This window comes from Acromyrmex echinatior, chromosome 12 (assembly GCF_024713525.1).
Source record: "Acromyrmex echinatior isolate Ae372 chromosome 12, ASM2471352v2, whole genome shotgun sequence".
Classification (NCBI taxonomy): domain Eukaryota; kingdom Metazoa; phylum Arthropoda; class Insecta; order Hymenoptera; family Formicidae; genus Acromyrmex; species Acromyrmex echinatior.
The window spans coordinates 10599703-10614732 of NC_141863.1; the positions used below are offsets into that span (position 1 = coordinate 10599703).

The 15030-nt window shown below is 33.0% G+C and overlaps 1 protein-coding gene across 3 annotated transcripts in view; it reads right to left on the minus strand.

Annotated features, from left to right (window-relative positions):
* The window catches only part of Slip1 (SLo interacting protein 1), a 285185-nt gene that overhangs the window by 184811 nt on the left and 85344 nt on the right, over positions 1 to 15030 (minus strand). For 2 of the 3 annotated variants that reach the window (XM_087412038.1, XM_087412040.1), the window contains exon 2: positions 10489 to 10659. The exons of the other annotated variant lie outside the window; for it this stretch is intronic. In XM_087412038.1, the coding sequence (XP_087268164.1) occupies positions 10489 to 10659 (171 nt within the window). The remainder of the gene's footprint in view (positions 1 to 10488; positions 10660 to 15030) is intronic. 3 annotated transcript variants of the gene reach the window in all.

Sequence of the window (15030 nt, forward strand, 5' to 3'; positions counted from 1 at the left end):
TTTCTAAAAAAGGTGAAGTTGTTCTCATGTCGAAAATTTCTTTTGGTATAGTTTCGAAATTAATTCTATAGATTACGCAAATAAATATTAAAAATATAGTTATTACAATTTCTCTATTACCAATTCTGTATATAATTTAATCTCTAACAAGTAAAATCTTTGTCAATTTGTTGTTGCACATTTAATTTTTCTTTATTTAAAAATGGATTTTTCCAATTAGCACTCATTTCTGGACTAAAATTCGATCAGCGCATTGGATTTTCTAGAACGTCGTGTATCTATGGAAGATTTTCATTTTTTTAGATATATTTTTTGAAAATCATAAATAATAAATATTATAATATAATAAATACGCGTCGTATGCTCCAACATGTTCCTACCTGTTCCTATAATAACAGAAATGGGTAAGAATAAATAAAAGTCCGGTGAAAAATTTTTCATACATGAATATGTATAAATCTAAAACGAACAATGTGAAAATTATCCTTTTAATTATTTTTTACGTTATCACATTACTATATTTTTATTTCTATTATACATGTTAATGTACGAAAAATTTTTTACTGACTGTTCAAACATACAATATACGCGAACAAATTTTGTATATACTATATACATATATATATATATATATACATATATACAGGATGCGTCATCAAAATCTGGACAAATCGAACAATTTCTTTAAACAAAATATTTTTAATGAAACATTAAATATTACAAAAATCCTTTTACACGGTACTTGAAGAATTCCTGTAGAACACAATTATTCGATATATTCCTCATTAGCTTGAATGACGGCCTCTATTCTCGGTTTGAAGCACGGTCGATTCGCACGCACGCTGTAATGTAGCGCGCTCTATTTCAACAAATGCTGCCTCAATAGCGGTCCTTAATGACGTCACATTGGGATGCCAACACTTGTTTGTGGTTCTTTCAACTATGCATCCATACGTAGTAATCCAAGAGATTTAAATCTAGGCTGTTGGGAGACTAGAATTGGAGCTGAGCCGAGCAACTCAGCTTGTCCTGACAACCTCAGAGAGTATCTGTCGTATCTTTAATGTGTATGAATTGTATCGGAGGTCATCCTCGACAATTTGACGCATTGTTGGCTCGCTTACACCAGCAATCGATGCTAATTTTCGCAACGATTGCCCTGGGTCATCCGAAATCAGCACTTGAGCCCTTTCAATGACTGCGGGGGACCTTGCGGTGCGTTCTTTCGAGTAACTCTTCCTCGCTGGCATACTGGAACCTTCATTGGACTGTTCTAAAGCTGTATATTTTACCACCGTCATAAACGATTGATCTCGGGTATCCAAAGAACCGAATTATTTTCGTTTTGCTTGCTGAGCTCCCAGCGCGAAAGCCTTCGATGATCACAGTTCTTTGATTATACTCCGCATTTAATTTCAACATCGCAACCATTTTGAGAATATGACTATTTACTAAAAGCATCAAGCTTTCTCGGGCGCCAACCTTTGGCGGAGGCACAATATAGCGAAAAATTTAAATTGAAATTTATTCGGATTTTGGTGACGAACCCTCTGTATGTATTAGGTGTTGGAATTAATTCGTAGCGTTTTACAAGAGATGGCACAAGCAGTACACTATTTCGTTGTTACCTATAGTTCTGTATACATTGTAAACATCTATCATAGGACGTCATTTGCCGTACATAACCTTTCTTGAAATCATAAATAACAATACTGTATAATTCATTGAATATGTCAAAATTTGTGCCAGATAAAGTGTTTTTGCGGGGAGTTTTGCTTCATTACTTTAATATGAACAAAAGTGCAGCTGAAGCTCATCGTATTTTAGTGGATGTGTATAGTGAACATGCTCTGGCTGAGCAAACGTGTAGGAAATGGTTTGCACGTTTTAAAGCTGGTGATTTCGACTTGGATGACAAGGAGCGACCTGGTCAGCCGAAAAAATTTGAAGATAACGATTTGCAGGCACTGCTCAATGAAAACTCATGTCAAACACTTAAAGAATTATCTACGTCATTGGAAGTTGACTTCTCAACAATAGGAAAACGTCTTAAAAGTTTGGGCATGATCCAGAAGGAAGGACATTGGGTCCCATATGAATTGAAACCAAGGGATATTGAGAGACGTTTTCTCACGTGCGAACTGCTGCTTCAACGGCAGAAAAGAAAAGGTTTTTTGCATCGGATTGTTACCGGTGACGAAAAGTGGATCCATTATGACAATCCAAAGCGCAGAAAGTCATGGGTTAAGCCCGGCGAACCATCAACATCAGTGGCAAAGCCCAATATCCATGGCTCAAAGCTCCTGCTCTGTATTTGGTGGGATCAGAAGGGTGTCATATACTACGAACTGCTAAAACCGCATGAAACCGTTACTGGAGATCTCTACCGACGGCAACTGATGCGCTTGAGCCGTGCATTGAAGCAAAAACGGTCGGAATACTTCGAAAGACACGATAAAGTCATCTTGCTGCACGACAATGCTCGCCCACACGTTGCAAAACCGGTAAAAACATACCTGGAAACACTTAAATGGGAAGTGCTACCGCACCCGCCGTATTCTCCTGATATTGCACCTAGCGACTACCACTTGTTTCGATCATTAGCTCATAGCTTGTGCGAGCAGAAGTTCACATCTTACGAAGATTGTACAAAATGGTTCGATTCCTGGATTTCATCTAAAGATGAACAGTTCTTCCGACGCGGTATTCATTCACTGCCCGAAAGATGGTCAAAAGTAGTAGAAAGTGATGGGAAGTACTTTCATTAATGTATTTTTTAATGCTCATGTGAAATAAATAACATTCTTTCATTAAAAAAACGCTACGAATTAATTCCAACACCTAATATATATATATATATATATATATATATATATTTTATATATATATACATATACATATACACATATATATACATATATTATTTTAATAAATATACGTAGTAGCATAATGAAAATGTATGGAAACGTATTATATATAAAATATCAAACTGAGGAATTGATGAAATAGCTAATGATTTTTCTGTATTCTTCTTAAGCGCAGGTTTTATTTCTGTATAGTTTATTTCATTGACCTTTTCTATTCTTTTAGTTCGTTATAATTCTATAATTCTATTTTTGTTTTTCTACGCAATGATTTCTTGTTACAGATCATTGTGTTGACTACACGGTAATTGTAGTATTTAATAATGGAAATATCTCTTTTATCTCTGTATAAAATAGGCAGCACAATATAAGCAGAATCGATGAACAGGAACACGCCAATTTAAACAAAAAAATTTTTTTAATTCAAAGAATAAAGAATAACGGTTCAAATAATTAATTAAATAGGTCTATGAACCACTCAAATTATTATGAATAAAACTATTTTTATCAACAATCTAAATTTTATACAAAACGTTTCGACTCCTATCGAGTCATTTTCAATGTTAAATAATAAATTTAAAAATATTACCAGTAACTACGCAAGATGTTCACAAATTAAAATATAAAAAGCGCATGTTGTACTCACATGTTGGCAAGAGGAATTATGGCAGAAAACCGCCTAGATATAAACAGTTTTATGTCGGAACTTGATGTTAATCGAATTTAGAAGTCACATAATAATCATGAGGTCTATTATATTGTAAACTTCTTCTCAAATTTATAATAGATTGATACAGTGAATTCAATATAACAAAGATGTATACATGCTTTATGTTCACTTTACAACTGCTGATTAAAGTTAGATAGTCCAAATTAATTGAAAAAATTGAATACTAAATGCAAATATAAAATTCAGCGATATCACAAAGATTCTTAAAATTGTAGAACTCTGAGATGTAATGCTAGAACATTCGAACTCATCATTTCAAAATATGTTTGAGATCGGTAATTCGAAAGAAAAACAAGCGATTCGTCGTTCTTTGTTCTTTTTAAAACAATTCGTTACACGCAAACAAGTTGTCGTTACCGGACACTCGAAAGTTCTAGAACAATTCAATTCGCGCACGCGAGCGCCGCGCTCCGACAAATACGTCACGCGCTGTCACCAATCCCACGTACGGATCTTCTGTCGCGCATGACTGTTACGTTGAACGTCGTTAGAAAAGAATCCAAAGCGCCAATCAATTTTGTACACCTAATGCCACATAATAATTACGATTGTGGCAAAATTTTATTGGATTTTTCCCAAAAAGAAAGCTCAGGCCGAAAACAATAAATGCTTCGATCTCGCCGTCCTCCTTCTTAGAGTCCAAAAGTTCTTAGAGTTCTTAGAGTCATAATCTCGCTACTATATCACTTCGTAAAATCGCCGTGCTAACCGCTTAGTGAAGCCGCTATAAAACGAATCTTTTCGAGAAGTGCCGAGAAAATCGCCGAGATTTTCCATCATCGCGATTCCAAACACAATTTGGCAAAGGTGACCGCATTCAATATTCTGTTAATTTAATATTTAATTAATTATATTTTCTGACTTTGTAACTGTGCATATTAAAGAAAATTCTTTTGTTAAATTATAAAGAAACGGAGTTCTCTTTACTGTCGTGTATCATATCAACCGTGTGCCGTTCTCTCACTCGAATCTTTCCGCGCGGTGCATTCTCGCACAAAATATTATTTTAACTATCGAATGTTCTAACATTATATCTCAGAATTCTACAGTTTTAAGAATCTTTGTGATATCGTTTTACTCATAATAATTGAAGATCATTCATTTTCCTATGTCCATTGAGCGGAACTTGCGAATGCGGAATCAGTGCGTTATTCCGCTAGATCTAAACTAAATAAAGCAGAGGAATGAAAATTTTACTGCAGTGTCTGTAGTGTATGCTTGCATCGCAATATTTCGATATGACCAACTTGTTAACCTGAATAGTCGATTTCAATGACTAATCACGGTTCATGAGGCAGAGCGATACTTTTTTTGTCAAATTTTTATTTATTTTTATGCGAAAACACATCGATATGTTCACAGTTTCTCAACAATCTCGATGTTATTTGGATAACCTAGGCATTTAATTACGTGAAAATACGTCGACTAAAAAAAATGTTTTTATCAATATTTGATTTGAGGGAATCAGAAAACCCAATATTATATAGTTTTAGCTACAATCGCACTTATTCAACTCCTCCGCGATCGCGTGACCGCAATAATAATAACAATAACATCAATAACTTCAACTTATAATCTCTGCAGAGTATAGAATGTGCAAAATGTGCAGAATCGTCGCAGCGCTGGCATGTGTGCTCGCTGACCATGTGTGATGTGACATGCATTGCTAGCACCACATTTGCCTCTTGCGTGAAAAATTTCAAAAGGACATTACCCCCACTCCATAGCGGTGACGATTCTTAATTTTTAAACGATGACGTTTCTTAATTTTTTCTTAATAAAAGTTTCAGATTCGTATTTTGCGTCGCAATATCTTCGCTCGTAGAGTACGTAGAGAAAAAATAAAAACTTTCATTATATATTCCGAGCGGTTGCAATTGATTGAGCACATTTAGAATTTGATCGGTTCAGCCCTTATTGAGATCCGATGTCGATCTGACGCAACTCGCCGGCTTGCGTAAAGTTGGTTTTGTTCCTATGTCGAAACTTTTCTCAAGTTTTGTTTTACGTGTTTTACATTCCTGCGTAGCTCCCTTTATACCGTTTAATTTTGATCATATATTAGGAGTACAAATTAGTTCGATTCATTTTTTGTGTTCAAAAATGCATTTATTTCAAAACAAAATGAATGAACAGATTAATTAAAGTATTGTCCATCACTGGCTACTACTTTTCTCTATCTCTCAGGCAATTTTCGAATTCCATCTCGAAAAAATGACTCGTCTTTCGAGGCGATCCAATTTTGGAGTCAATTTTCGATTTCTACGAAAGAAGTGAACTTGCCAAATCATGCTGCATCCTTCGGAACAACTAGTAATCAGAAGGAGCAATGTCTGGAGAATACGGCGGGTGCGGTAAAACATCCCATTTGAGCGTTTCCAAATATTTTTTTATGACTTTAGCGACATGAGGCCGAGCGTTGTCATGAAGAAAAATAATTTTATCATGTCTTTGCTCGTATTCCGGCCGTTTTTCTCGCAATGCACGGCTTAAACGAATCAATTGTAGCCGATACCGATCGTCCGTAATGGAATTGCCAGATTTCAGCAGCTCATAGTAAACAACACCCTTTTGATCCCACCAGATACAAAGTATGATCTTCGAACCATGAATGTTCGGCTTTGGTGTTGATGTTGAGGTCGATGGCAACGATTGACCAGGCTTAGCGTAGTATTTTTTTTTCTTGGAGTTGTCGTAGAATATCCACTTCTCATCTCCAGTCACAATCCGATGCAAAAAACCTTTTCTTTGTTGTCTTTGAATCAACTGTTCGCAAGTGAAAAATCGCCTTTCAACGTCTCTCGATTTCAGTTCATAAGGCACTCAATTTCCTTATTTTTCAATTATTCCCATGGCTCTCAATCGTGCAGAAATGGCTTGTTGAGTTACTCCCAATGATTCTGCAAGATCCTCTTGCGTTTGACTCTGATCTTCTTCGAGTAATGCCTCTAATTCTTTGTCTTCGAATTTTTTTGGCTGTCCAGAGCGAAGCTTGTCTTCAACGCTGAAATCTCCATCCTTGAAACGTCGAAACCATTCCCTACATGATTTATCAGTTGGAGCAGTGTCACCATAAACTTCGACAAGCATTCGATGGGCTTCAGCTATATTTTTCTTCCAATTAAAGCAAAAAATCAGAACCTCCCGAAAATGCTGCTTGGTTAACACAAAATTCGACATTTCAAACACAGTAAAAATCAAGGTTTTGTATGAAACTCAAAGCGATATAAACTGAATATTATTAGCAGATGTCTAACCTCTCTGAAAACGTCAAAATCAGTTGTCACTATAAACCATTCACAACAGCCAGAACCAGCTTTTGGAAAATTAACTGAACTAGGTGAGGTGAAAAGTAACCTCCTTGGGAATGAAAAAAATTTTTTTCTTATGCAGAATCTCGCCCAAAATATGGCGTGTTCGCTCAGTACTAATCTTTGTAGCATCTGCTAGCTCGCGCACCTTCACTTTCCGGTCAGCCAACACCATTTCATGTATTTTTTTGACATTTTCCTCGGTAACCGCATCGGAGGGTCTGCCGCTGCGGACTTCATCGGTAGTGGAGTTGCGGCCACCACGAAACTCTCGAAACCAATATTTGACGGTGTAATCTGACGGAGTATTAGCCACATAATATTTATCCAACTTTTCTTTTGTTTCCTTCGCCGTTTTGCCTCTCAAAAAATAATGTTTTATGAGAGAACGAAAATCGTTTTCGCAAACACGTCAACAACAATCAGCTCTCAAAACAAAACTAAGGGCAGTATCGCACTGCCACTTGGCATGTCTGCCTAAATATGAACGGACTACAAGGCACCATAAACTTTTTTGCAGTAGTGGCGTATTCTGGCGGTCAAGGAGGTTACTTTTCACCCCATCGCTTGTTATGTTTTCGCGTTTACGGTTTTTTTGTAATCTCTATACGTAACCTTATACACATATCGTCACGGAGATGACGAGGCGGGCGGGATGTTCGAGATCGGTAATTCGGAAGAAAAGCAAGAATTCTTTCAGTCGACCGACATTAATTGTCATTGAACGCATGCATAAATTGAGCTCGTGATTTCATCTCGAGCATGATCTTAATCCTCATTAAAATCATCGAATTCGTCGATAATTTGTACTCCCAATAATATAAATTTTTCTCTATACCTTACACATTAGAAGATATTTCAGATGGTAATAGTTATTACCACCCCATATATAGTGTAGAATTATATGTATATTTTCACGCATACCTTATTGTATCAATCAAATCAAATATTGTAACGAGCAAATCCGAATAAAAATAGTACTAAATTATAATGGAAGAAAATGTATCAAATTATATAGAATAAAAATCTTATCAAATTATATAGAGGATCAAGCTATTTAGAATATATTTTTCTCGTATGTGTTTATCAAAATATTGTAGTGACTAGTATGATTATTTTAAAATATATTCAAAATATCATTGAATTATGCAATATGTAATATCAGTAAATTACATGATTATTTTCAAGTGTGTAGACTTATTGTAATAAGCATAATTAATATAATATTGTAATGACTATTTTTTAATCCATTAATAAATTGAAGTTCATTTTGAAACTTGTCAACTTTCAAGTTATTTAAGTACTTTCTGTTACATCCCGATAAAATCCTCTTATTCTTTATTGTAGATATACGATTTATATCTTATTTTTATCTTATCCCTAGGTTAATATTTCCCTATTTTATCTTTATTTCAAAACCGAAAATTCCTTTTCTCTTTTATAAGAGGGTATATTCAGTTTCTTTATTTAAACATTCAAACCAATAAATAGATATACGTTATATACTTTTATGCGTCATACAAATTATCTATAGATTATTCTAAAGAATGTCTAAAAATATCACACGATCTTTCTCAAAGAAACCCTCCTATAAAATAACAAATATAAAAGCGTACATTAACATTAGTAATAGTGTATATTATATTAGCGTTTAACGATTAAGTAATTAGCAGTAAAATAGAAATCTTCCTGAATGCGAGAGTGAATATCTTTTTTTTCCTTTTTCTCTTTCTAATAAAGTTAAATTAATTTTAAACATATGTACTGAATGTAGTGGATTTCGCCTCGCATAAAGGATATTAAGGAAAACCGAATTTTTATTACTACAAATTGTTAAAACTTAATTATTACTTATTAAGAATAAACTTGTAGAGTGGGGAGTAGGGCTTATGCGGAGCCTTGCTGCCTTATCTCAAGGAAAGCGCGAGTATAGGTTCTATCAAATTTTGAGGAGTGTCGATTGGTCCTGAAAGGACACTCCCACACTCATTTTCAAAATATAAACTGTCAAAAACAGTCAGTCAGTTAGTTAGTTACAATCAGTTAGTTACAGTCAGTCGGTTGGTTAGTTACAGTCAGTTAGCTACAGTTACAGTTATATAATCAAGATGAGAACTATCCTCGCGCTTCATCGGAACCTCACTTTTCTTTTTCGCATTATTTTACTTATCGCATTTACTTATTTTAATAAACGAAAATATTGAATCGAATCTATCGACGGAATCTCTAAATCTCTAATCTTCGGTTACATACAAGTACATATACATATATGGATATCCGAGGAGCTGTTGCGACTGTCGCTGCCAATAGTGTGGCCCCCGTTTTACGACGGTTCTCCGGAACATTATTATTGTAATTCTTTTTTTGCATTACCTCCATGCCTACCAAAGGCGGACGAAGACAAAGAGAAAAGAGATTAAGGTTCCAAATTAAATCGGCCAAAATTATTTCAAACCAAGATCCTTTCCCTATTTCCAAAAACTTGTGCAATTGCTAGATCAAGACAAACCGGTAGACTCACCCCGCGAATCTGTCTACACTCTAAGGAAATTGGAGGTCAACCTCACGTTTCCTAATTACAAAAACATTCTAAAAGGCGATCCACGTAGATTCGCCTATAAACTTCGCGATCTTTTTGGCACCGGATTCAAGATTACCCTTCCTATAAATTATCCGGTACTTCTCAGTGAACCAAATTTTTAACCGCACAACTTAATCTCCGATCCCCGAGTAAATTGTTTAAATACATTGACTCAAAAAACGGAGAAAATCTCAATAGCAACATTCGTCGTAACACTTTCATATTCGATTCTTTTTATAGGTTCTCATAGGTTAAAGGGATTCAATTCCTTGACCTAAATATAAAAGACCGATGAGCAAAAAAAAACTCTCGTTGTTTTAATGACCATTTAGTCCGTCAGTCTTTATTTTGAGACACTTGCACAGATGCGTTCGACACGTTTCCAAGCGTGAACCTATGAGTATCCGTTGTATCTCTTCCCATGCTCCCTCCTTTACCTTCTAATAAGTTCCATGAAATAAAAGAATTCTGGAGCATTGTTGTAACAGTACATTGAGATGACAAAATATAAGAATTTATTATTTTGCTAGTGAAATAGTTGTTTAACAGTAAATCAGTTTATCAGTAAATGCTTTCAATAAATGCTATGTAAATACTGTATTTCTATAATTCTATATTTAAATTTTAGAATTTATTTATCAAGTCAAAAACTCAGAAATTATAGGACTTTGGTAATACATAAAGGATGTCTTGATATAAATTTTTCTGCGCTACTGAATTTTATCTTCAGATAATAAAACAAAAATCAACTTGCAGGTTAATTTTACATCTCAGAATAATTTCGAGCAGCAAAAAATAGCTTAGTAGTAAAAAAAATTGCTTGTCGAAATACCTTTTATGTATCGCCAAAATTTTACAATTTTTTGAATTTCTGAGTAGGAAATTTTGACCTAATTGTGAGTGAATTGTAAATAATTCTTCGGCGAATCGTTGTTGCGATAGTATTTTAACGTTCGCGGGATGGAACACACGTGATAGTAACGGAAAATTTCTGATTTTTACCTGCAAAATTTGATCTCCTTCTCGTAACCGGCCATCTCGGGCTGCGAGACTTTCAGGAACTATTTCCGAGATATAAATCTCGGTGTCAAGGTCCTCACTGCCGGAACCAGAGCTATAGCATACAGTCAATCCAAGCTTCTCGGCGCTCCCGCTTTTTCGCAACGTCACCTCCTACAGCATTTTGCAATTACCATTAGTTAATGTTCGTTGCAGTAAATAATGTTCAGTAAAACTAAATACACTATATACTTATGTTTGCATGGAGTCTAACTTGTTAACAATGTTAACATGTTGACATTATGTCGTTCGACAAACATATTACAGAATAGTAAGATACGCTTTTGCATATAATGTAGCAGCACTTATAAGAGAAGATTCCTAACACGAAAATTACAGAAATTATGAAACTTTGGCAATACATAAAGAATATTATGATGTATATATAATAAACTATTTTTGATAAAAGTTTATCTTTACACAGTTCACCCCAAATGACTTTTTATCGACCTCAATGTTGACCTTGATCGTGAAGGAGATCAAGCTCATTGACTTTTTCTGTCGCTCGTTCATTAAAGTTATGAACAGAAGAATTTTATCGCTTCAGGTGAAAGTCATGCGCAGGAGGGGAGGTGAGATGAGAGTAGCTTCGGGTGAAAGTAGTGCGCCCCCAAACAGAGGGAAGTGACTCCCATCCCATCTCTTCTTCTGCTTGGAGGCGTGCGACTTTCACCCGAAACGATTAACATTTATAAAATTTAACGTTATATAAAATTTGATTGAAATTTTATTTTATTTTATTTTATTTTATTAAATAAATGTAAAAAGTGATAGCAAAGTCAAAAAATTGTTCTCATAATATGAGATGCCCCGAGAAATCGATAGTAAAACGCAAAGTATATCAGTATAGCAATTAAAAAACTTTATTTAATGTTTCTAAAATACAAACAATACACAGCCAGCGTGCACGAAAAATGACCATGCGATTATACCTAGAACTTGTCTCCAAGTAGTTGGAATCAAGCATCGCAGAAATTTATCTCGACATTTATTCCGGTTGTCTTCTTTATTATTATATTATACAATAACATTTATATTTTAGCAACGATATTTACTATAACATAAGAGCATGGGTTATTTCATATTACGATTTCCACGTCTTATGGTTATGATCATCCAAATCTAACTTCTATAATTAAACAATTCAACATATTTCATATTTTCTATTATAATTTAATCATAATAAAAAATTTTTTATTACTCTATTGTACTTCTAGAGTTCTCATTCGATTGCAATAATCTTCGAACAATACTTCAAATAGCAGTCAGAATTAAAAATTTTTTTTTTTAATTATTTTCTTAATCCAATTTGACACAATTACAGAATGCTATAATATGTGAAACCGAACAAAGATACAGTCAAAGAGATAAGATCGATTAAACGTGTAAGATAAGATATATGGAAAGGAAACATCATGAAGTGGTGGGAAAAAAGCCAGAAGAAAAAGAAAAATCATTAGAAAGGAAATAATAATTGTATAATAGAAAGATAGGAATCGGAAAGAGATTCTGTGTCGCTTTGTTTGTTCAATCCATTTTCCTGTTTTTTAATCTATACCATCTCCGAAATCAATTTTTTGTTATATGAAGGTATATTATCTAGAATTTTAATGTCATTCCATTGAAATTCATGATCATATGTCATGGTAGTCTGATATTACTGATGATGAATCCGCTTCTTGTTAATATCATTCGCATGTTCAGATATTTTAGTTTTTAATTGTTGTTTTGTTTGACCTACATATGTTGCATTGCAATTTTGACATGAGGTCTTATATACTATTTCTGATGTGATATATAATTCAAATTATCTTTGCTTCAAGTAATATATTTTGTTAGGGTGTTCAGTATGGTAAACGCTATTTTTTTATTTATACAGCCGCAACTGGAAAGAAAAATTTGGAAGTGGACTTTACATATGGAATCTTTATATTTACATATGGAACTTTACATATGGTTCCTTTACATATGGAACTGTAAAATATTTATCACTTTTAATACTATTTTTTTTTTATAATATGATTGACAGATCTATTACAAAAGTACCTAATTTTTGTATGTATCGTCGAAAAAATAAATTTCAATGGATTTGTTATTTAAAAAAATCTGAATCATTTCATTAAAATTTTTTGTATGAAACCTCCTCGTAAGATAGAATAATAATAAGCTAATAGAAGATTTCACTTATAAAAGACTGTTGAATACGGATGGCATTATTTCTAGATCTCACAAACTACCAAAAATTCATATAAAGAAAATTACGCATAATAGTATCGTAATTAAACAATCAATAACTCACTGCATAATCTTTTTACATAACGTTATCAAAAAAAGCATACCCGAGCTCCTAGCCACGTTGAAAATAGTTTCCATTTAGTAAACAAACTTAATGGAAATTATTTTGAGCCAAATTTAAAACTGACTTCTTTAGTATAATCTCGAATATAACCTCATTATTTACAAATGTACTATTATAATAGATTTAGTTATTGATAGTATTAACAAGAGATGGCAGTATATCTCAAAAACCACTTGCATGACTAAGGAGGAATTTTTTATTGCTATTAAGTTTGTTTTAAATTCAACAGTTTTTACTTTTAATAAAAAATATTACAAACAAATTTTCGGAACACCGATGAGATTTCAGTTATCTTCGATAATTGCAAACATAGTTTTAGAAGATTTGGAAGAGCTTACCATTCAATGGTTACCTTGCCAGTTAAACTTTTAGATATGTTAATGACATTCTTCTTTCAGCTCCTGGCGAGCATTTTGATTGGATATTAAATACATTTAACTCATTACATGAACGATCACAATTTACAATAGAAATTAGTTAAGGAGACAGACTGAACTTTTTAGATACAACATTATAAAAAAGAACAATCATTATAAAAAACAATAGGATGTATTCGATAGATATAAACAACTAACTTTCTTAGAAAGGTTTTTAAATTTCATTCTCGACATCCAATTTGTCATAGGAAAGGTGTCATTTACATATAGTAGACAGAATATTACTCTTGTAATATCAATGTTTCACACAGAAAATTTTAATGAAATAATTCAGATTATTTTAAACGACGGAATTATTTATTAAAATTTATTTTTTCAACGATACAAGAATTACATACTTTTATAATAGGTCTCTCAATCATATCATAAAAAAAATAGTATTAAAAGTAGGGATAAATATTTTACAGTTCCATAAAGTAAAGACCACCTCCGAATCTTTCTTTCCAGTTGTGGCTGGTATAAATAAAAAAATAGCGTTTACCATACTGAGCACCCTAACCAAATATATTACTTGAAGCAAAGATATATTTGAATTATATATCACATCAGAAAGTAGTATATAAGATCTCATGTCAAAACTGCAATGCAACATATATAGGTCAAACAAAATGACAATTAAAAACTAGAACATCCGAACATGCGAGTGATATTAACAAAAAACGGATTCACCATCAGTAATATCAGACCACCGGATGACATATGATCACGAATTTAAATGGAATGATGTTAAAATTCTAGATAATGAATCTTTATATAACAAAAGATTGATTTCGGAGATGGTATACATTAAAAAATAGGAAAATGGATTGAACGAACAAAGCGACACAGAATCTCTTTCCGATCCCTATCTTCCTATTATATAATTATTATTTCCTTTCTAATGATTTTTTTTTTTTTTCTGATTTTTTCTCCCACCATTTCATGATTTTCCTTCCATATACCTTATCTTGCACGTTTAACTCTCTTCACTTTGATTGTGTCTTTGTTCGGTTTCACATATTATAGCATTCTGTAATTGTGTCAAATTGGATTAAGAAAATAATAAAAAAAAAGTAATTTTTAATTCTCACTGTTGTTACTGTTTACAAACTATCGCAATCGAATAAAAACTCTAGAGGTACAATAGAATAATAATTATTGAAAAATAGTTCATTATTAAAACTTAAAAAAAGAAGAACATAAAACCTCAGCACAAGATATTGTTTGTAATATTTAATAAATCATTACATTAATAAAAAATGTTTAGACATTTCGGCCACAATCTGACTATCTTCAGTAAAATAACAAATATCAATAAAACGCAGAATTTACATAAATCTGACATTAAATTCAGCCGTCAAAAATATAAATATATATAAACTTTCTTTCATCTTGTAAAGGTGCATCATAAAACGTGGTTGCAGCGCCATCACATTATCATATTACAAATTATATAGAAGAACAAGAATTTCCAGATTCTAATTTAAAAATTAAATTATCGTTAATATCTTCTAGTCAATTTTATAAGGATTAACAATTTGTTACCTGTTTTTTAGACAAAATGAATCTTAAGCACTTTCCTAGATTATTCTATAATTATTTTTAAATGTGAGAGATACTTCTTTAGAAAAGGCAGATAAACATCAGGCAAACCTTGACAATTCATTGGATTGGGATAATATTAGAATTTTAGATACAGAACAATTATTC